The sequence below is a fragment of the Zonotrichia albicollis genome, chromosome 7 (assembly GCF_047830755.1).
Source record: "Zonotrichia albicollis isolate bZonAlb1 chromosome 7, bZonAlb1.hap1, whole genome shotgun sequence".
Lineage (NCBI taxonomy): Eukaryota > Metazoa > Chordata > Aves > Passeriformes > Passerellidae > Zonotrichia > Zonotrichia albicollis.
Genome location: NC_133825.1, coordinates 30459750 through 30483271, shown reverse-complemented (window position 1 = coordinate 30483271; position 23522 = coordinate 30459750). Strand labels below are relative to the sequence as shown.

At 46.0% G+C, this 23522-nt stretch overlaps 2 protein-coding genes across 8 annotated transcripts in view; one reads left to right on the top strand and one right to left on the bottom strand.

Moving 5' to 3' along the window:
• ZSWIM8 (zinc finger SWIM-type containing 8) overlaps positions 1-16147 on the top strand; it is a 59568-nt gene extending 43421 nt beyond the window's left edge. For both annotated transcript variants that reach the window (XM_005481447.4, XM_005481446.4), the window contains exons 19-26: positions 93-382; positions 1126-1349; positions 1632-2114; positions 2702-2870; positions 5156-5329; positions 6738-6857; positions 7802-7980; positions 9165-16147. In XM_005481447.4, coding sequence (XP_005481504.2) covers positions 93-382; positions 1126-1349; positions 1632-2114; positions 2702-2870; positions 5156-5329; positions 6738-6857; positions 7802-7980; positions 9165-9368 — 1843 coding nt within the window. In that variant the 3' untranslated portion in view covers positions 9369-16147. The remainder of the gene's footprint in view (positions 1-92; positions 383-1125; positions 1350-1631; positions 2115-2701; positions 2871-5155; positions 5330-6737; positions 6858-7801; positions 7981-9164) is intronic.
• A 185-nt stretch (positions 16148-16332) lies between these two features.
• NDST2 (N-deacetylase and N-sulfotransferase 2) overlaps positions 16333-23522 on the bottom strand; it is a 126125-nt gene continuing 118935 nt past the window's right edge. For all 6 annotated transcript variants that reach the window (XM_074544788.1, XM_005481449.4, XM_014275590.3 and 3 more), the window contains 6 exons: positions 22649-22772; positions 20988-21162; positions 20588-20758; positions 19164-19273; positions 17580-17682; positions 16333-17457 (listed from right to left, as the gene is read on the bottom strand). In XM_074544788.1, coding sequence (XP_074400889.1) covers positions 17332-17457; positions 17580-17682; positions 19164-19273; positions 20588-20758; positions 20988-21162; positions 22649-22772 — 809 coding nt within the window. In that variant the 3' untranslated portion in view covers positions 16333-17331. The remainder of the gene's footprint in view (positions 17458-17579; positions 17683-19163; positions 19274-20587; positions 20759-20987; positions 21163-22648; positions 22773-23522) is intronic.

Sequence of the window (23522 nt, the reverse complement as noted above, 5' to 3'; positions counted from 1 at the left end):
GTTTCCTCTAGACCCCAAAGACAGGGGGTCTTTGTACCCCAGCTGACAAACTTGGGGTACTTATGTGAAAGAATCTTCTGTCTTTCTTCTAGGTATAAAGGGAGGCGGCTGGAGAGCCATGCTCCTCATGTCCCAAACCAGCCCTCAGAGGCAGCTGCTCACTTCTACTTTGAATTGGCTAAGACAGTCCTTATCAAAGCAGGTGGAAACAGCAGTACCTCTATCTTCACCCATCCTTCCTCCAGTGGTGGGCACCAGGGACCACACCGCAACCTTCACCTCTGCGCCTTTGAGATTGGGCTGTATGCACTAGGGCTGCACAACTTCGTGTCTCCCAACTGGCTCTCTCGAACTTACTCCTCACATGTCTCCTGGATCACAGGTTACAGCAAAGCTTTTTTGGGAGGCTGACTTTTGGGCAGGAAGTGGGATAGGGAGGCGAGCTTGTTCTTGAGAATGGTGATACTGATGTGCTTTAGGAGCCATGTGAGCAGCTCACCCAGCTGCAGTAGTTACTGATCAGCATTGATTTGCACAGTGGTGGTTACTTTGGCCTGGGAAGTTCTTGTGACCTCTTTCTTGTTTGAACTGCAAAATGCTTCAGTCTAAAAAGCCCACTTCTCATACAGAGACTGGTCTTCACCTCTCCTTCAGAAGTGTGCTGAAGAGACAGACATATGTCAAGTCTGAACATGCTCTCTGGCAGTGTTCAGTTCTCACTTTCCACTTCCTTTTGATTGCACCCATACCTGCTACCTATCCATATGGCTTTTAGAGGCCTAAAAAATACATCTTCAAAAATTCAGGTTTTCCTCATGTGAATTACTAGACTGGCAGTCCAGACTGGTTTGTGGGTACTAAAATCAGCTATAGCAAGTACTTTTGCTATTTCCAGTGCATTTTAGCTTAAGTAATGGTGTCCTCACTCACCACGTGCTCATTGAGGGCTCTTGTTTGTCCTGTGTTTTGGGAGGAGGTACCTAAATTTGATGTGAACCTTAATGGAAGCAACTGGGTTGTGTCACTGCTGCTGAAGGAAGTTCTTTCAACCTGCTGTTGAAAGAAAACTGACTAACTGTGCTGGGCATACAGTGGTGTGAGAGTCTCTCTCACTCTTCTTCTTAGGGCAGGCCATGGAGATTGGTAGCGCAGCCTTGAACATCTTAGTGGAGTGTTGGGATGGACATCTGACTCCCCCAGAGGTGGCATCATTGGCAGACAGAGCTTCACGGGCCAGAGACTCCAACATGGTGCGGGCAGCTGCTGAACTGGCACTCAGCTGCCTGCCTCATGCCCATGCCCTGAACCCAAACGAGATCCAGAGGGCTCTGGTGCAGTGTAAGGAACAGGTGAGCATCATATGGCAGCTGCTGGTGGAGGCTGATTTCTAGTATCAAGGATGTGCTGTTGTTACCTGTGGGGCTGGCTCCTTGCTACTGCCCAGCCTTAATCCCAGTTCTCTGGATTTCTAATGTTTCATGAATAACACTGGTTATTCTGCTGCATAGCATCTGGCTGGTCCCCATAGTATTAGTCATTTTAGAGTGCCTTGTACTTCTCCCCTCTTGTAGTTTTTCTTTCTTGTGTTTCTTATTTTACATTCTTAACTTCTTTTGTCTCACTGCTCGCAGGACAACCTGATGCTGGAAAAGGCCTGCATGGCAGTAGAAGAGGCAGCTAAAGGAGGTGGTGTGTACCCAGAAGTCCTGTTTGAAGTAGCTCATCAGTGGTACTGGCTTTATGAACAGACTGTTGGTGGGACCCCAGCCCAGAGAGAAGGTGCCACCGGCTGCAGTGCCGGTGGCGCGCGGGCCGCGTCGGAAGCAGCGCGTGGCCTGGCAGACAGCCGGGTGACCTCAGAGCCAACCACGGTGACGGTGGCAGCTGCAGTAACTGCAGCAGCAACAGTCATGCCAGTGATCTCTGTGGGGTCAACCATGTACCAGCAGCACACGGTGGCAGGGCCAGCAATGGCACATACACACACGCAGGGTCTCCACCCTTACACCACCCTCCAGACCCACATCCCCTGTAACCCCCAGTATATCGGACACACCATCCAGCACATGCCGCGCCCAGCAGTCTTCCCGGTCCCTGGCTCGGCGTATCCACAGGTGAGTTTTGGCTGTGCCTTGTTCATTTACTGTGACCTTGTGGGTTTGCTTCTGGGGGAGTATGTTGGAGTAGGGAGAGCATGGGGCTCAGAACTGTCATGGCTTGAGATCAGGTCTCTCTTTCTGCTCTCACTTGCCAGTTGGTGACACTTTGGCTCTCCAGCTCAGCATTTGCACAGTAAGGAGCCTTTTGTGGCTGTGTTTCAAGTCTCAAGAGAATATAAAATATAATACATCAGTAGTTCTTAATTGCTGTTGCTCTGTAGTTTCTCAGAAGGCACTGGACACAAAGCTTGTTTTCTTGAGAGCTTGCAGGCTAAATAGAGACTATGCTGGGAAAGCCAAATGAAGGTTATTTTAACCTTTGCCTATTTTTGAACGTCTTGGAGTGGTTTTCTGCAAAATGATTAGGTTTTTAAAAGGAGGAGGAGCAAGCAGATGTAATGCTCATGTGGTGCAAGTTTCCTCCTTCGCTTCCTTCAGACTGGACTTTTCAAGCTGTGGGGCTTGTGTGGGGACATGATGTTTTGATTACTTCTAAGTGGTCAGGTGAAGCAGACACGACTGTTGTGTACCTTGTGTTGCAGGGTGTCCACCCAGCATTCATAGGGGCGCAGTACCCTTACTCAGTGACTGCACCGTCCCTGGCAGCTACAGCAGTGTCCTTCCCTGGCGTGCCCGTCCCCTCCATGACGCAGATCGCCGTGCATCCCTACCACAGTGAGACGGGACTGTCGCTGTCTTCCAATGTAGCGCGTAAGTTACACCTCTGGGCTGGGGAGCACACGTTTCTTTGCTGTCTGTTAACTCTTCACCAGTGAGGGCCTGTTCCTCATTGATTCCAAGTGGCACGAGGGTTCTTGCACTGGAAGGTTCTGGCCAAATGAATGCCATTTTAATGGTGTGCCTGCTCAGGGGTACTGGGATTCCCAAGGGTGCCTGATGCAGCTAGCAGAGAGAAACTTCTGTTCAGCTGAATTTCCAGTATGAGATTGTTTTGGCCTCAAGACTAAATCGTGTTTGGAGCCCTTGTGGTCTTTCTGATTTCTAACCTGTAAAAGCTTAATTCCCGCTCTCCTTGGGCAAGGTGAGCATAGATGATCTTGAGCAAACTCATGTAATTCTATTGGGTCAGGTGAACAGAGTAGGAAGCAGGCAGACTTCTGCTACAGAAGCACTACTAAATGTTTTTTCCTGCCTGAAAGGGTTGGAGGCAGCCAGCGCCCAAATGTAGAACTATCAGAGATGATGGATGTTTAGTGAAGAGTCATGTCAATGGCATTTGGAATGGATGCTTATGTGTTGTACTAGGGCTTGGGTGATGGTGAAAATCCATGAAGTAGCATGTAGCACTGGGACAACAGATGTTGACTGGATTGTGGACATGCTGTCATTGCCATGGAGTTCTGCACCAGTGGGTCGTGCTTGACCCCAATCTCTGCTAATCCATCATTGCAGAGGCTGTAATATTTCTCTCCTTTCAGTGTGTTGCAACTCACCAGGTGCTGGAAGACTAGTATGTGAAAAGTACTGAAGAGTTGTGTTGATCTCCTTCATATTCAGAGTATAAGTAGAATAATTTTAGTTATTTTTTATCCCATATTTTGATGCTAAAAAGCTACCACAAAAGCAAATAAAAGTCTTGAAGGCCTTAGGATCTGATAGCTGCCAGCCTTAGGATCTGATAGCTGCCAGCCTTAGTCACAATCTGATGCCATGACTTTTCATTGTGAGAAACCATTTCTGTACTCCTCCAAAGAGCTATGAATCTTCCAGAAGTGCTAATTCATTCTAGAACACTTAAAATACCAAAAGGAGAAAACAACCCCACCCTTTCCAGTTGCCATTTTTTATGGCTTCCATAAACTTATTTTCAGTCCTTACAATACTGTTTCACTGTTCCTCAAGTACAGAATTGAGGAGGTGAGGCCTGAGCTCTGGCAATAATTTACCTCATTCTTATGAGTTATTCTCCTTGGCCAGACTTCAAACACAGTATGAATTTTGCCCTGCTTCGTGTGTTGTTTAGCACCCTGTGTCTCCTTGGTTGAGGAGGTTAGACAGGTCTTTCCTGGGAGACACATTGTTCTCAGGTGTTTAACTGTTCACTAGCAAACATGGAGGGGGAAATTAAAAGGAACTTACAGCATTGCTCAAGCTGGTGTAGTAGCATCACAGAGAAACTGTGAAATAAGGGTAACAGTTTGCACACACCTAATGGCATCTGTGCTCTGGAGCTCTCAAGCAAACCTTGCTTTTTACTCTTTGTACCTTTCTTGAGAGGGACAGGTAAATTTGAGTCTCATAAGAGTGCAGCTTAGTGACTCAGTGTTTACTGCTGTCCGTACAAGTTTGGGTGGCACAATGCAATGGGTTTGCATTTGAAACCTGTCATTTCCCTTGAGTTTGCTTATACTAGTTAAGTGTCTGAAGGTGACAACTTCTCAAGTCTCCCTGCTGTTTTTAGTGTTGGTACATGCTGCCAGTGTGTGCAGTGACTGTTCCTTCCAGGGATGATTGGAGGTCAGCCTCCAGTAACAGCCTTCCTGAACGGAGTGACAGCTGTTGTACAGCCCAAGTGGAAGAACCTTGCATTGTTGGACTTGATCTTTGAGTGACTTAATTCTGTTCCTGCTCAGTAATTTTCCTAGCAGTTTCTCATCAGGTATAGACATACACGATTGTTTCCTTGGACAAGAAGTCAGAACCAAATATTTTATTTAATCATAGCAAATGCATTCAAATCAACATACACATTTACAAGTAAAACATGGATTTTGTGCATGTTCACGAGATACTGCAGAAGAAATGGACACACATGTTACTGACACTGTCAGGCCCACCTTGCCAACAGAATAGGGCTATTCCTGGCCCACTGTATTTCAGCTGTAAGCCTGTGGGTTTTGGTTGCTTTATTGTTCTGATTAGGGGAATATAACCCTACACTGGCAGGGGGCAGTCAGGTGAAGGAGATGATATCCCAAGTAAACCTTCTTTTAGGCTGCTGCTGGGTCCTAATGCTGCTGTTTTGCTCTCTTCAGTAGGCAGTGTCCATGCAGGATCAACTTTCCCAGCGATTCAGGGTGCTTCCTTGACAACTCTGTCCTCACAGCCCAACTCCCTCGTTACGGGGGGTTTTCCTGCCGAGGATGAGCAGCACAGCCAGCCCGTGAGCCCCCAGGGCCTGCACTACCTCCACTCTGCATACCGAGTTGGTAAGGATGGCCAAGTGGGTTTCTGGAGTCCGCTGGAGAGGGATTCAGGGCAAGGCTGCAGGTTTTCGCTGTCAATTTGGCAATTGGCTACTGCACCTGTTGGGGGTGAATGCACCTGAGGGACATGGGAAAGCAAGTTGATGATCAGATGTGGATTCTAAAAATGAAGGCAAAGCACTGTAAGACTGAACAATTGCTTTTCAGGACCATCAGAGCAGAAAAGAGAGCTAAGTGGATTAAAGCTGGGAAGTGTCTTGCCTTTCAGCAGATGTAGAAAGTAGCCTGAGTAGGCCTCCAAGGATGTGACTGTGCAAGTTGTGACTATATGATAAAATGATATTTGGCTCCTTCTGCTCATGGATGGAGAGGGCACACCTCTAGTTTAATACCAGCTGAGTCTTCAGATGCACAACAGAAGTGCCCTGTGCCCCTCCAGTTATTTGTTGAAGATAGATGCAGGAGGAACTTATATGTAGTGAAGAGTGCGTATGTAATTAGCATTCCTTTCCCCGTCACACTGGTTATGAGAAAATGAGAGAGTCTGCCTGAATTGCCATTGGTACAAGGATAGCAGTCTTAAGGTTTGGGATGAAGCTTAGATTGCAGTAAGCTACTGTACTAGTAAGTAGTAAGCTACTTGTACGTACTCATGGTTCAACCCAGTGGATGCTTGATGTAGGATAAAGAATCCTCTAAAAATAAGCATAGGAAGAGAAACAGCAGGAAAATGGAAGGAAAGCTTGACTTTTTTGTTGAAAGCCAGAATAGAGAGTACTTGTTAGCTGGAAAGGTGTGCAGGTGTCTTTTAAAATATCAGTGGTACATGGCATGCCATGAAAGCTGTTTAATAACCTGAAAAAGAGAGAGGTACAGGCAGGGAAGATGGTCTGGAAGATCAGAACATGGCACATGTTGGTATTTGAATACTGTTGAAATGGGTAGATTTGTCTGAAGAACTGTAATGGCATAAGTGAAATGTTTGCAAATTGGTAATACTGCAGCTCAGTGGTGGCCTGTTGTCTTTGCTGCAGAGCAGGTTGGTTTGGGTAGCTTCTCTGTTGCAAAATTTAGGTCAAAAGCTTTGCTTTCAGGACATCTCTTGTAGTGCAGCCTTTGGGGCTCTCTGCTTGATGCTGCTGTGGGTGCTTGAGTGCCTCTTTGCAGCTCTGGTGAGGGGTGATGGCTGTGCAGGTTTCCCAGCTTGGAGCAGCAGATCCAGATGTTTTTGCAGATAGTTCCTGTGCTGGCAGGCTCCAAGGTTGGCCTTTTGTTTCTGTCTGGAGTCTGCAGCTGTGGAATTTCTGTTGGTGAGGGGCAGGCCAGTCAGGTTGTGTTGCAGTGAGTGAAATGCTTGACTCAGCCTTACTGGGCAGAAGTGCTCCTTGACTGTGGCTGCCCTTTCTCACAGGGATGCTGGCTCTGGAGATGCTTGGCCGAAGAGCTCACAACGACCATCCCAACAACTTCTCCCGCAGCCCACCCTACACTGAGGATGTGAAATGGCTCCTTGGGTTAGCTGCAAAATTAGGTAAGGCTCAGAGCAGTACTTAACAGAAATCCACTTGCTGGGATTTGGGCCATGGTGGGAACGAGCTCTTTGAGTGAAGCTTCAAAGACTGGGCGAGCCTGGTATCAGTGCCATTCCTGAGAGAAGATCCCTACTGATCTTTCGTCCTCTCATTTGTCCCATTTTTGGGTTCTGTAGGCATGCTGTTGAATTTTGAGTCACTGGATGAAGTACATGAGATTGGACAGGGTTCAGAGCTTGTATCTCTTCCATTCAATAATATTGATTCTTTCTTTTCCATTTGCACTGTATTGTAGGTATTCCTCTTAGGTATTTTTATACCTTCTGTGAAGACTTTTTATAGCAATAGGTGCTCATAACACCTATTTTCGGGAGGGTTGCTTGTTTTTACTTCCATTTTGCTCTTGTATCTTTTTTGTCAGCTCACTTTCTAAATTCTTTCATAAGCAGTAAGCTAAAAAAATCTTTACAAACAGCCTGTTTAGTGGCCCAGCTTCTGCTGCTCCTGCTGGCAGAGCTCTACCATTGGAAGTGGTAAGGAAGCTTGACTTATGTCTACAGCCTTCTTAAAGCCTGAGTGCTGAGGCATCTATGTGCTTCCTTGATGGGCAGTCAAGAAACAATGGAGAAGGTAGTGTGTTATCCTTGTCTTTCTAATAACCTTGCCACATTAATCCTCAAGGATTAGTTTCCTTTCATATCTTCTTTAAAGAAAGGTGAATTTGGGAACACCAGTAACTGAGGTGGTACCTGGTCTCTCCTCAGACCTGATGGATATAGCAGAATCTTCTGTCCCATGAGTTTGGTAGACTGTCTCCCCCAAGCCTGCTGGAGGATGCAGTACTGTGAGAAGAAGGTGCTCCAGATCCAGGTCCTTGCTGTGAAGTGTGGTTTCTTGTGTCTCTCTTACTTTAGCACTGTTGTTCTGACTTGCTCCTGTGCAGGTGTAAACTACGTGCATCAGTTTTGCGTTGGTGCTGCCAAGGGGGTGCTGAGCCCTTTTGTGCTCCAGGAGATCATCATGGAAGCTCTACAGAGGCTCAACCCTGCCCATGTGCACAACCACCTGCGCACCCCAGCCTTCCACCAGCTGGTGCAGAGGTGCCAGCAGGCCTATATGCAGGTAAGGTGTGGCTTATCTTCCTGCTTGTCAGAGCTGCCAGGCCATTGCCTGCCTTGGAGGTGCTGCCTGTGTGTGCATGTGCAGAGGGGAAGGGGCCTTGGGCACTGGGAGCTGAAGTGGTCCATTCCTGATGCATCCTTCTCCCTCAGCAGGGACTGGAATAGGCATCACCTGCCTATATGGGGCTGCATGCAAAGGATCTCACTGTACTGCTTCTGCCAAGGCCTTCCACCTCCTGTGCTCTTCCATGAAGGCTGGGGTGGTTGTGTTCTTCCTCACTCTGAATGCTATCTGTACCTTTTAACTTCTGAACTTTCTTTATTTTCAAGCCTCGTATCCACCCCTGTCCCTAGCCCATCCTTTTTACTTTCTTGTTAGCAGTAGCCTGTTTTCCCCTTCTCATGAAGCCCTGGCATGGCTATCTGGTGTGCCAGTGCTGACACCAACAATGGAGATTGCTTGGTCAGCTACCAGCACAGATATCCCTCCCAGGCTTTGCTGAAACCAGTGTTTCAGTGAGCCAGCTGGAATACCAAAGCTGCGTGTTCTTTAAAGCAGTGCAGTCAGGACACATCACATATACCTTCTTCTTGAATAAACGACCAAAGGGTGATTCTGTAGCCATATTGTCCAGGTTGGATTAGCTGTTCTGTCATCCTAGATGGTACTTTTGAGACATGACAGCTTCTTCATTTGCCCTTGAAAGCTAAGCGTGCTGGTTTTGGGCCTTGTTTGAGAAGCTGATAGAAGTGACAGTGTTAAGCCTAGAGATATTTTGTAGCAATTTAGTGTAAACTTAACTCAGCCCATGTCCCTTAGCAAAGGAGATGGACAGTGCCCAGGCTGGGTGTAACCTGCAGAATGGAAGGTTGTAAGGGTTGGATGCTGTTGGGGTAGAGTATTACCTGGGCCTTTAGTGCTGTACTGTGGCTCAGTGCAGTGCTCATGACATAGAGGACACGTGCTGACGCTGCATTTTGGTGCTCTGAGGGAGCACTGCCCTTGGGTGTGCTGGGTGTACGATACAGCACTGCTGCCTGTGAGGTACTCTTCTCTGTCAGAGCTGCCAGTCTTGGACCACTGGTGGGTAACAGGACCATGCTCTGGGAGCTCAACCTTGGGACTTTCACCAGCAGGGGGGCGGTGAGCAAATGCCTTAAGGCTCTTTCCCTTTTCCCATGCAGTACATCCATCATCGGCTGATCCATCTCACCCCAGCTGACTACGATGACTTTGTGAATGCCATCCGCAGCGCCAGAAGCGCCTTCTGCCTGACTCCCATGGGCATGATGCAGTTTAATGATATCCTCCAGAACCTAAAGCGCAGCAAGCAGACAAAGGAGCTGTGGCAAAGGGTCTCTCTGGAAATGACCACCTTCTCACCATGACATCAGGTGGAGCTCCACGGACACACAACCCTTTGCCCAACATAGTTGTAGTTCCATTTACACCATCCTTCCTTCTGGTGTCTTTTTTATTTTAGTTTTAACTTGTTGGAAACCACTGATCTGATGTATTTATACCATGACATTCCTCTCCAGCACTGTTGCGTGTTGGCGCTCTGCTTTGCTCGCTCTTCCTCCTCCTTCTCAGGGGGCTGCAGGCTTGAGAAGCATCAGGAAATGAGAAGGAAGTTGAGCTGGCTGCCCTGTGGTGTAGTCACTGCTTTTCTCCCTGAGCCCCGGAGGCTGTCCTGCGAGCAGTTTGCAGTGTGATTGCGCACATGTTAGAGGGGTTGGGGATTCTGTCTGAAATATTTATTTTAGCATTTATAAATATGTAAACTTTTTTTTTTTTTGTATGAGCTTCTCTTACTCCACACACCATCTCCTTTTGGAGAGTGGCTGGAACTGCTGTGCACAGCAAGTGCTTCCTCCATCCCTTTCAGCAACTCCTGGTGAGAGAAGCTGAGACTGGAGTAGCAGGGCCAGGGCCACCTCTGCAGCTTTCTGCTGCAGCTGAGGACAGAGGCTGGAGCTCGGGCAGTGAGTCCTTGACTGCACTGAGCTGCCTGGAGACTGCCAGAAGTGCTTGAGCTCTTTCTCAGGAGCGTTCCTCACTGGGCACTGCTGGCTCATGGAATGTTTTGATCCTGGTTGTTCCAAGTTGTACAATCCTGTTTCTTTTGGCTGGGGTATTACTCTCCTGTAATCACTTTCTTATCCCTCGTCTCTTCTCGTTTCCTGATTAAACACTTGTTTTCTTAGACTGACTCTCTCTTCTCTCTGCTATGATGTGGGCAGTCTGAAGGAGCTTGCCAGCTGTGTGTCAGTGGGAGCTCCTGTGAGCCCTGGTAGGTGGCTGCTGTGCTCTGGGGAGCAGCAGTCCAGCACAAGCTGGGGCCCAAAGGTTTCTTGCCTGGTAGTGGTCTGACAATGACCTGCCTCTGCAGAGGCTGAGCTACATGTTTGATGGGTGCTGGGAGAGTTGGTGCTAAGTCTGGGATGTTCTTCCTACAGTTCTGTCAGTCACTGGCTTCCTTTTCTAGCCTTGATACTGTGTGATAATGCAGAGCCTTGCATTTCCCAAGTATTGTGTAGAACACTAGCTGCTCCCATGTATTGGTGGTATGAGAGGTATGTGGTGGACTGTGAAAGGCATCTGGTAGGGATGGCATTGCAGAAAATTTAGATAGCTTAAGTGTATAAGCACATACCTTTCAGGGCTTTTAAAAGTGGAAGTTAAATAACTTATGGAGGTTAAGAATCCCATTTCTCAGCAGTAGTGTATTTTGCTTCTTACTTGGGTTTAGCCAATGAGTTTTAAATTCTGCAAGTTAGAAATATGTACCTGTTTGATATTTTCAATGATACTCTTAAAGAATAAAGTAAATCATAGACACAGGGCAAAAGAGATGAACAGGCTCTTTTGGTTTGGCTTTGTGTACTGCACAGGCCAGGGAGTACAGCTTAGGTTTCTCTACTTCTGATTGTGCAACAGTAACTATTTAAAGATCTCCTTATAGCTCCTTGTGTTCCTCCATAAGGTATTTAGTTAAATGCTAACTAGAAATGCAGATGGTGATAATAATGGGTTAGCTTCTGTGGTTTTTAAACTGAAGTCTCTTGATTATGAGCTGCCTGTTATTTTGCAAAACTTCTGGATCTGACTGGAGAGCACAGCCTGATGATGTGTGGAAGGTTTGGGTTCCTAGAACACTTTCTGTGCTCTGGTTCTTGCATGTTCAGAACTGTGAAAGGAGCATAGAGAAAAATGAGTTGTCTAATAAGGTCTAATATTTTCTAATGCTATAGGGGAAAATTGTGGAAGAGGAGGGAGCATGTTTTATAAGGAAAGAAGCAGAAGGGAAATGGGTGAAAGAGCTGAATATTAAGTAGCAGGAGCAGGAGTGATCTGTAGCGTTAAGAATTTGGATAGAACAGGGAAATGAAATGTCAGAGCCTCATCTGTGATGTTGATTGGAAAAATACACTTGACCCTGAGCAGGTGAGTTTTCAGACCACTGTGTCTGGTAATATATTGTTGTTCCTGAGCCAAATCCCATGAGATACATCTGAGCAAGGACAGAAGAAAGTGAGGAAAGAGATGATGATGTTTTTTTACTGCCATGTGGCTATGAGGTTATTCAGGTATTTTTCCTTCATAAGAGATGGGACGAGCCCTGTTGGCCCCAGAAGCATTCATTTCCTGTTAAAAAAACCCAATTATTACCCACTGCAGTCTTGTTAGTCACTATTCCAGGAGAGGGCAAAATATTCAGGCTTAGAAATTCTGAAAAGACATTTCAGCAGAAGACCTGTAAAAGAGGTTGCAGGCAACTCAAATTTCCTTTGACTTTTAACACATGTGTTTTTTCACTTGGAGTAAATGTTCTCCAGGACTTTGCCAGCAGCACATGAAGTGTCTCCATCTCTGGACATCTATTACCATCTTTCTTGCCTGTGAAAATTTTCTTTTGGAGGCATTTTCCAGGAATATGCGTTAACAGAACAGTGTTTGCCTTTGAACTTCAGTGTCTTTACAGCCCATGAACAAGGTGAGTTTGAGCTGTCCTGTAATGAAATGACATGCCTGGCAGCAGGTTATGGCTGTAATTAGCTGAAAAGTCCCCCTGTCTAGTTTTTCTTTAAAGTCCTTACAATTTATTTGGGATTTTTATTTTGGTTTTTGGAGAGTCTATTCAGAACTAGCCTTCTGGAGAGTTGTTGAAACCAGTTTAATATTTCTGCTTGGGTTTGGTTTTTATCAAGCCTGGAACTGTGGTATTTTGGAGCAGAATACAGCTTTTACTTTCCCAGCTTATTTAGCACCAGCTTGGCTATTGCTACACAGTGCTGGAGTGCTCTGTGGAACCTTGGAAACCTCAGTCAGTGGAAATGGGGTAAGCACTGAAGTACCCATGAAGTTCTTCACCACCTCTTGGTCAAAGTTGTCAGCTGTAACAACATGGCATAAATTTAGAACAGTTTTCTATGAGAGGCAGAAAAGTTGTAGTTTTCTTACCTAGACATTAAGAGACGGGCAGGATATAAAAATGATTTTTTCAAGATGTAACTGGGAAGAGAATATGCCAAAAGAGATGTATGTTCTCACAATGGTCTGCTACCACTGACTTATTTTTTTTAAATGAAGTGCAGAAAGTAAAAGGTTGTGCCATCAGGACTTCTCAGCATCTCCTCACCATGACTGTTGCAGGAGTTCTCTTTGAAACCCTTTTAAGCCATAGACCGAATGGCTCTCAACTACAGTTTTTTAAAATACTTTGTGTTTTCTCTTTCTGTGCCTGAATTTAAGTGCCATGGACATGATTATGGTGAAGGCAGGATCTTCTGGTTGGTGTTTTGTTTTTTTTTTTTAAACTGCCTTCCCCTCACTATCTCCTTGCCCCCAGAATTATTCACATGTGGCTTTTGAACTCATTCCTGATTTCTGTTTCCATTTTAAGGGTATCTGCACTTGGGGCGGGGTGGTGGAGGCACCTCTCCCACAGTAGCAATAATTTGTGGAAGCTGGAAGTGCAGCTGGGGCTGTTCTGGGTGAGGGTTTTTTTTTGAGCTGAGGATTTGTGAGTGCTTTCCCTGAGGGCACCATGCAGATGAACCGTGTGTGCTCTCAGGAGCTGCCATTACTGAATGGTGTTTCTGCTTCTTGTAAAGACTGATTGTGCTCTCTAAACAAGTGACTTTTTATCTTGAGGGCATTGTCTGCCCTCAGTTACAGTATTCATAACAACTCAGTGCTGTCCTGGATACACTGAACAGCTCCTTTTTTGCCATGAAGGAGTTGTGAGTTTTAAGGGGAAAATGGTGGAAATGCATTAAATCCAGTACATATCTGTATATGTATGTAGCATGCATTGTAAACAGGGACTGGGTCCTTGACATTTCCTTCCATGTCCTACTTGCATTGCCTCATTTAAGTCAGCCAAGAACTTTTTCTCTAAGTCCTGAAAAGCACCTTTTGCAGTGACCTGGGGGGTTATGGCCCAGCCTGATTTATGGTCCTGTCACTGCATGTGACGTAACCACGAGCTGGATTCTGACTGCTGCGATGTGTCACCACTATGGAGCTGCTGGTTGTGGGGAGATGTGAGAGCTGACAAAGCTATGGAGATGAGAAAGGTGAGAAACCAAGTCTTGGAAGGAAGCCACTTTTTAAAGCTAATAATAGATTCTTTATTTCTACATAGAATAGTGGAGATGAGTGTCAGGAATACTTTTTGTAGCAAAACAGCCTGATAAGTGTTTCAGAGGTGACTATTACTTGGTTTTTTGTGTTTTTTAGCTCCTACAAGTCTTTAAGAAAAAAGGAACAAACTGATAAATGGAGAGAAGGTACCAGTGTTCCATCTATGTTCTGCTGTGTGCTGGGGGATGGGATTCCTGGACTGAGGCAGCCTGAAAACACTTGTATGTGTTGGCTGCTACTGTGGTGGTGTCTTGTGTGCACCATGTCAGCCAGGAGTCCCTCAGGATTCAGCATTGTTTGATTCATTTGGCCCGTTCTGACCTGTTTATCATTACTTTTCTGGCCATATTACTACTGATACAGCAAAATGATCAGCCAGGAATCAAAGGATTTTCTTTCCAACCGCATGCAAGAGCTGAAAAACATCAGGAAGAGGTTGATCAAGTGGCTTTTTAGATTCCTGTGTGTCATTCTGACTTCCAGGAGTTGCAGGATTCTGTCAGGAATATTTGTCTTTGCAGTGCTGTCATCCAATGAAAATTGCAATTTTCAGTGATCAGCTTTTTGTGTAGCATTGATACAGAAATTCTCCAGTTCCATTACAAGGTCTTCACCCTATAGCTGAGATTCATACCAGGGCTCCCTGAATGTTGTGCTGACTAGGAAGAGACAGCAGACAACTCTTAAGTATCTTCCTGATTGAATTCCTGAGGTGGTTTGCAAGCACAAGCTCCAAAGAGTTTCCTGTTGTTGTTTTGCCAGTTCTCACCTCCCATGCACTTGGCTATAAGAATTACATGGCTTTCTGCTTCCTGGGTCAAATTACTCCTTTTTAAATGGGAGTTGCATCAGACTAAAGTGTTTTTAATACATTACCAAAAAAACCCTTAAGGTCCTGTCTTGTGCTTATTATTTTCCTTTGCCTTAGAAGTGAACTGGTTACTGTGAACTTCTATGCAGCAGTGAGGCAAGAAGGTGAGGTTTGTTTCTACTATGGAAGGGTGAGGGTCTGGAATGTTTTAGTGGGTCAGTATCTAGTACCCAGTGTCTCTCGCTAAAAGAGGGGGTTTGCTGGCTTTTTGGTATCACAGAGCTTCTGCTATTATACATGCTTCTCTTAGAGGCAGAGTTTGATTCCACAGCTTTGAAGTGATGACTGGAAGGCAGGTAGCTCCTGCACCCATGTGCTGTCAGAGAAAGGTAGCAGATTGGAAAACAGATCTTCATCAGGTAAGGATGTCCTATATTTGGAGCTGACCACAGCAGGGGCTTTGTCTGCCATTAGCATAAGCAGTAAGAACTAGTGCAGTACAGAAATTAACCAGCCAGGGGAGGAAAGAAATAGATAATGAGACTCCACAGTTGCCATTTGCTGCCTTGAGTGACAGTCTATTATCAGTAAAGTAACCCTGACTTACTGAGCCCCTCCCAACATTTATTCCTCAGGCCACATTTATTGTTACTGGGCCTCTCCTCAAAGAGGTACCATACTCTGAGGTAAAGCATGAAGTGATTGGGTGACAACCTGTAATGAGTTAAGAGCAGGAAAATGTTTAAGGGAGCAGCACAATCACTGGTCCTGGGATCCTCCAGCTCCTGTGGCAGCATGTGAAAATGCCTTGCTGCTGTCAAGGTTATTTGTGAAGTGTCTGGTGCAGGGAGAGCTGTAGGACTGTTTTACAATGCTCTCATAATCTTGACTATTCAAACAATGTTTTCCTTCCAGTTTTTACTGTGAGGGCTGCTGTGCCAGGCGCACCTGGACAGGAGCTACAGAGCCAAGCTCTGCTGTGGCAGGCACAGCAGCTGGAAACAACTGCAGTAGCCAGGAATGGCCCCAAAGTCACCACTACACAAAGCAGTAAGAATGAGTCTCAAACTCCAGCCTGGCTGCAAGTAGCACACTGCTTCTACCTTGTTTCAAATGTAAGTTAAACACCACTGTTGCCCTTCCAAATATCAGGCCTAAGTCCTGGAGGAGGATTTCCAGTTTTTCTTACCCTTGTACCAGCTTAGGGTCCATGACACCACTCCAAATCATCACAAAGAAGAAAAATAAGTAGTACATTTATTGAATCTCCACTTACTACTACTTCTAGCCTTTATTGAGACACATGTGCTCAGCTTCGAGAGCCAAGAATTTCTTCATTATCATTCAATGTGAATGATGCTATACATGAATCAAGTGCAGGAAGTTGGGCTTTTTCTCTCTAACAGGAATGAGAGAGGGGTTTCTAGTCTTTCCATCTGTTTTTTGGCTGCACAAAATAACCCTTTCCAAGGGCACATGAAATAAAATACTATATTGCATACTATATACATTTACATACAACGGTAAATGCACCATTCATTCCGAAATACACAATACCTAAGGCTCAATGGAAAAGGTCAGTTGAAGCGACTTCTCTCTAGCTGAGAGAGAAGTGGCTTGTGACAGTTGTGAAAGTTTCCATAACTTGGTCATGTGGATCCTGCCCCACTGCAGCACTCTCCAAGGACCACCTGTGCCTGGGAAGGAGGGCTCAAAGAAAATATGTACAACCACGATGGAGGATTTCCTCTGAGAATAATTACCCAATAACTGCAGGAGGAGGCAAAGTACCTTAGTGTACTATGCAGAAGCAGAAGCCCCTTTTAGGCATAGGAACCCACTTCTGGTGCAAAGCTGTCCCTTTGTATCTGAACAACACTTACTTTTAACTGTTTTTCCTTTTCGCCTTGGACTGTTGGCGTGCAAGAATATTTAAACAGTGCTAGCAACTGGACTATGTGATAGGGATGCTGGAACTGTTGGAAAGGGATTTTTTTTTTTTTAAGCTGATCAGATGTGGGGAACTGAATTGCCTGTTTCCAGCTGTAACATCAGCCATATTTTACAATACCTGAGCTTTGCCTCCCCCCCGCTGCTGGGCTGCACTTACACCTCCCAAGTGCTCTATAGGGACATTACTGCTCCTTGGTTATCTTTTGAAACGGCTCAAGTCCCTGCAGAGAAATACGCACCACGTTGCCACGTGTGGCAAACCTCTTCTCTAAGATGACAAAGCAATTCATTGACCAGAGTCAGCAGACAGTGTATCCCACCCCGAGCCCTGCAGATGAGGAGGGACAAGGTTACCTGTCTGTGCCTGGCCCCGCAGGTGCAGTGCCCGCCATCCCCACACAGTGGCGCTGTAAGCAACGGGCACGGGCAGGAACAGGGCGTTCTTGGGCCTCGCTGTGCCAGACACACTACGGATAAAAGCTGGGCTTCACTGCACTGCATTCCCCTTTTATTAGGCTGCTGCTCTTTTCTCAGCAGTGGGCTCACTTGTCTCCCCTCTTCAGCCTTTACTTCTGGGCTCAGAGGAGTAACACATTAACTCCGGCTTGTGCCTGTTTCATAGACTGAGGAAATTAATTTAAAAATACACAAAGTGGTAACTCTGCTCTCTTCCCTGCTCTAAGTAGGGCAGGCATTTAAAATCCTTCTTGTAAGCAGAAGTGGAATTGTAGTAGCACACCATTAATACTCAAGAATGTGACTTGCACTCTATGCCCCAAGGCAGTGGCAGGGCAGCAGCCCTTTCCGAGGGTGGGGCAAGGCTCCACATGCACATTCTCTGCTCCTTTGTCCAGTTGTTTTGGCTTGACAGGAGATGGCATCATAGCACATGCTGGAGCACCACACATGCCAATGGCACTGGGGCCAGGGAGTCCCTCTCAGCTCCAACTGGAGTTTTGCAGTTCCTCTCGGAGCCAGGTAGGAAGGGGCTGCCCCAGTCTGTTCATCAGCTTGGATAATTCAATGTTGTGCTCCCGGTAGAAGTCTCTTAGAAAGAGCCGTGACTGTGGAAAAAACAGACACATGCTCCACAGGTCATCTAGGACAGAGGGTAGGAAAATCCATGTGGGTTTGCTGGGATGTTTCTACTTCTCTTTTTGTCAAGAGATTTGAGACAGCTACTCACCAAGGAATCCATCTCAGGGTATTTCCTTCCTTTACTCTTTCCTAGGCATTTAGTCTTTCCTCCATCTAGCAGCTGGCACCAAAATCCTTTTGCTTCATCAAATCTGCAAAAGACATTTATCTTTGAAAGATACAGCCACAAACCCAATTAGCAGCAGCAGCAATTAAGTAACTCCATAGTTACTTCCTATTTCAGTACTTTACCTATTTATTTTGTGATATTGGTTCCTTGGATTTTTTTAGCACTGGACTACTTTGACAAGAAACCAATTACAAACATGATGGTTTCAGCTTTGTGCAAATTTCAGATGTACCATGGTTACACAATTTGTCTGTTCAGCTGGGGGGAAAGATAATAATTGGGTTTTTGGTGTATGTAAATTCTTTTAACTCTCCTCACTATAGTTGAGTATTAGAGAATCCCCTGACTGTTTATGAAGAGTCAGGTGTTTCTTTTTTTGCTAAAACACAGGCATGAGGCAATGCTGGGAACCATGTCTGGATCTGGCCTGGTCTGTCCCTTCAGGTGACCAAAGGTGAGCTTGAGGTTTGAGCAGGTCCCTTGAAGAAACTGGAGGCAAGCTGACAAATCCCATCTATTTCCTGACCCTGGCTGAGGGGTGCTGGCAGTACCTCTACCGTAGATACTCCATTCACCATCAGCACATGTGCTGCAGAAAGTGAAGCTTTCAAGTAACCTGACATTTCTCTAAATCTGTTCCCCCCAAGGAGCTCTGTGCCACCCATTTGGAAACAGCTGTAGGGGGAGAACTGAATGAGTTGTCCTCTCTTTACTGTGAAAGGAAAGAGCAATTGTTCTGTGTCTGCACGCATGCATCCTCACCCACCATCCGCAGCTGGCATAGGCTGTGACAGCACAGAAGATGTGAAAACAGTTTTCAGCTGCAAAGAACAATATTCAGCATCTTCAGTGGGCTTGCACAGTTTCCACTAAACACTGGTATGGCCACAGTACACCTCCAACAGCACTTAATCTATTCAGATTAACTGTACATGCAGTGTGGGCAAGATAACAGTCACAGCTCAGGAACACCCTTTAACTGTAGCAGTGAGGTGGTGCCTCTGCTAATGCTCCCTCAGACAGCTCTGGGCACCTGTCAAATCCACATCATCTCTAATAACAGGCTCTTTACCTCAAAACTGTGCAGTGCAGCCCTAATCTCCATCTGGGTGAAGATACGAGCAGATTGTCACACATTTTTTATCATACCTCCTCTACTTTTTGTCAAATACAGGTATAACACAAAGCATAAGGAGTGCTAATAATTCCAGCACCTTTTCTGAAACACAAAGACCAGATGGAAAAAAATATAGTTACTGATGTGAAAAACTTCATTCTTCTCCATGACACTGTCAGAACCTTATCCTTCCCCTATAATTTCAGGAAACACCAAGGTGTGATTTCAGTCTCCACAAAGCATCTCATGCTATTTGAATCTAATTTTAGGGTTAGGCATAACTGTGAAACCTTGGCAGATCTTGTGATCAGAGACAAGAAGTATTCTTTTAATCATGGGCTTCCTGGCTGAGAAAGCATTCTCCCAAAAGGGAGCTATTTCTCTACCTGAGGGCCTGGGTGTAGTTGAAGAGCGGTGTAACTCCCAAGAACTTCTGGATGTTGTCCATTACAGAGGCAGGGTTGTGTCTCAGCTCCTGACCATCCACAATGAGAAGCTGAAAAGAGAGAACAGTTGCTTTAGCCTCTGCCAGCTTGTGCTGACTGACACCTATGAGCTTCCTCCATCTCCAGCTGCCCTGGCCTGTGAGTACAGGCAGCCAAAATCTGTCTGTTCTAGAAGAACACAGTGGGGGATGTGGCCCATTTGTCACCAGAGACAGAGAAGCTGTGATATGGGCCACATGACAGGCTTTGCTTAATAAAGTTGTCTTTGGCCAAATGCCCTGTAAGTAAGCACTAAGGCTCAGAAGCAGCATGTACAGATTGTCTCTGGAAACCCTTCTTTTTTGGATGTCAGCAGCCATTGTGCTAGGTATTCTCCTGTTACGTGTCTCATAGACAATGAACAACATTTGTGCTAATAAATATCTACTCCAAATAAAAGAATGGAGCAACAGTCACATGAACTAATGACTGAGCTGCAGTAAGAACAAGGAGGTGTGTGTTTGGCTCCATCATTCCTCAAGCAATAACCTCCAGGAATAGTAAGGCAATGAGATACAAGCCTAAGAATGCTTTACCATCTTTCTTTTAGTCTTGACAGATCTGTCATGTACAGTTCAGGCTCTGCTGCTTTGGCAGAGAATAAGAGACCAAATGGACATTATAACCCTCTGCTGGATTACAGACTGTCTTAAGAATAACCCCAGCAGCAGAAAGAACTTGAAAAATCATCCTGACACAGTAATCACATATATATATATACACATACATACACAAAGATAGGTAGATAGATAATCTTAGTTTAGAAACATCTTCAGAATTTAGAGACCGAAATGCTCTACACTGTCTATTCATTTGCATTTTTGCCAATTTATACACAAAACACTAAATCCTGACATCTCTGCAGTGAACTTTCCCTTCAGCAGACAGCTAAAGGTTTCACAACATGGGAACTAACAAGATGCAGAGTCCATGACTCTCCCTGTAAAGGAACAAAACCACAGCAAGTGGCTGAAGACTTCTGGGTCTGAAGAAGGTCCCTGGACTGCAGACTGCCAAGATGAAAGGAAGGGAGCGCTAGCACTGCTGTTCTTGCTGAAATTCCCAGTACTGTGGAGTGTTCTAGGAGATCACAGTATCCTCATGCACTCATTTCCTTTTACAAATACAATAAAGTGCAAAATTGGAGTATTCAAGCCTAATTTCTTACCCATTCATAACAGGAGAAAGGAAGTAGTGGCTTTTGTTCCAAAAGACAAGAAAGAAGGTAAAATTAAAATTATGGGGGGCGCACATGCTCCTGAATCAGTTTGTTCCCCTTTCTCCTACACTAAACCTGCAGGGGGCTCCACAAGCAGCTCTCCTACCTGCCCCGAGGGATAGTAGGTGAGCCAGCGCTCCAGGTGGGTGGAATACCAGCCGGGGAACAGGCATCGGCTCTGCAGGGTGCGCAGCTCCGGCGGGGCCTGGCCTTTCGCAGAGATCACTTGGTAGAAGGTGTAATTGAGCGCCACAGGGTCGTTGTGAGCACGCTGGTGCTGAAAAACACAAGCTGGATTCAGGAGCAGGAACACGATTCCGCCTTACGCTTCTCAGTGCGGATCCCAATGACTCAGCACAGCCACCCACCAATGCCTCTGTATGTGAATGTGTCCACACCCTGCAGGGAACCTGCCTCCTCTAGGGAAGCACATCCGTGGGCTTTCTGCCTCCCCCACTGAAATATCTCTGCGGCTGTGAACCCCCAGCCCAGCGCAGGAAAGTTACCTGGTACCACGAATAGGCTCGGTCGGCAGGGTTGATCAGAACAGTGATGATTTTGGCTCGAGGCAGCAGGGCTGCACCACGTTTCGGTACCACCTCTGTGTCAAAGTAATTGGCACTCTTCTCAAACATGAAGTCTGTGCTGGCATTGGAGGGAATGGGAAAGAATTCCATGTACCTGCCAAACAGAAGGGATGCTGGTGAGCAGCATGGCCCAACAGGAAAAGGCACAGCCCCACGATGCCCTTACTCCTCTTCAACAGACACAGCTGCAGCAAAATTGCACCTCCCCAGTAATGCAAGGGACGAGCAAACGAGTGCAGATGTAGCAGAAGCGGGACTCAAAAAAGGGTGGTGGCACATGACAAAGAAAGTTGAGAAATGATACAAAGGTAAGGAAGTATTTTGCTGAGAGTGTGTTCCCCGAGTCCCTGGCAGTGGAAGGAAAAACCTGAGGGTAAGGTCCCAGCTGCTAGCTTTAGCAGGAAAGACATTTTGTCCAAGAGTAAGGTCAGAATCGTCTGCCTGCCTTGTTACCAATCACTTACTTAAACCTGTCTAAAGCATTTATCTCTTTGTACCTCAATCCATAGCTGAGGTGCAGGGTGAAGATCTCAGCCTTGCCTCACAGGAGCTTGTTGAATAAGGAACGTGGAAACCGTAAGGTATTTGATTAACAGGGTAAGAGGGTAAGACGAGCTGGGGACTGTGAAGCACTGGAAGGTTGATCTGTGCTCAAATCTAAGCTGTGCAACAAACGCAAATTCCGTATTAAATACAAAGATTCTCCCCCTGCATGTGATGCCACACTCCAGATGTATCTGGAGGACTTTTCCAGGGGATGCACATAGAAACCTTCACTTTCTAACCTGTCAGCTAGTGCAACTGCTCTGTAGTGCTTGACTTCTGTGAGCTCCGTTCAAGTGCTAACCATCTTCCAGTATCTGTTCAAAAGTCCCCTAAATGATTAGAGAAGTCAATCTCCCACAACTCGTGGATAAAGAAGTCCCAGAATGCCTTTGTGCCACACAGCCATCCCTCAGAGCCACACACAAGGGAGGCTGGTGCCACTGTCAGCTAAAGTTACTGCTTTGAGTAAGAAACACCTTTAAACTTTGTCTCCCTGGAAACACAGTGGCATAATAGTGCCATGATGACGCTAGAATTTGCCTGCCAGGTGGAAACTTCTACATGTAAACAGCAAGGTATGCATATGGATACTGGAGCCAGCACAAGGAACACAGTGGTTGTTTTAAGTGTCAAGGCTTGAGAACAACAGCAGAGAGGTTGTCCCCTCCAGTATTAGGAGTTTTAACTCTAAAACCATAAGAACTTTGTAATAGGAACACTGCTGTCTGTTTTGCATGTCAAAGTACCTTCATGACAGCAGTGCATTCATCAAAGACTTGCTGAATTTTTAAAGCTAATTCATACCTACAGCTCTCCTGGTGAAGAGTCACTAAAATGAGAAACTACTTGTGCTGCTCCTGGGACTACACAGCTGGGTTACCAGAAAAACAAAGCATGCACTGAGCAAAGCGAGGAAAACAGCTGTTCAGAAACACAGAGGCGGCTAAGGGGGAGGAGGCAGATATACAGAGAGATTTGGGAGAAGGCAACATGGGTGCACCATATCACACAAGAACATGTGTCAGGTCTCTTACCAATCAATTCCTTTGTGATAGTTGGGGCCATTAAAAAACTGGATCTCCTCAAAGGTGGATGGACTTGGGAAGTTACTGGTGACAGCTGGATGCATGGTCAAGAAGAAGTGCACAGCTGTTGTGCCTGCAACAGGAACCAGTTAAGGGACCTGGGTCACACAATGCTTTGGCTGAATTAAAGGCTTACCTACACTGCAAGAAACTGTTCCCAGATGGGCACACTCCCCTCCTTTGTAGCTGACCAACCCCATAACTCACACAGGTTACAACAGCAGTGACACCAAGCACTGCTCAGTCAAGTTCAATCCACATTTTAACTCATGCAGCTGATTTGAACTGCCTCCTTTGCAAGACATCTGCCACCCATGTCAGCTACTCCCATGCCAGTGGCACAGCCACACCTTTATGTGGCAGAATACAAATGAGCCCCATGAGAGGTGGCCTGGGCAGGAGGTGTGCTAGGGACAGCATTAGTGTCCTGCAGTGAGACTCCACCAGAGATGCCTTGTCCTGCCTTTGCTGCAGATGCTTTCCCTTTACCCTGCTCTTACTGAGCCACCTGAAACTAGCCTGGGTCATGATACAGCAGGGTTCACGCTGCACACACACCATCAGAGCTTCTCAGTGACACAGCCAGAGGACAGCAGCTCTCCTGGGACAACCTTTGTCCCAAGTCCAAGATCACCATTTGCTGTGACTAGTTGGTGCTGCTGTTGCACTGCATTACACAGAAACCAAGGCTTGAAGACCTGGTCTTAGCTGAAGAGATTTTGCTCTCTTCAGCCTAGAAGGGAATCATCAGTACAGTATATACAGCTATGTCACTACCAGCCACAATGCCACAGCAGTTTAAATGTGGTGACAGAGATCAGAC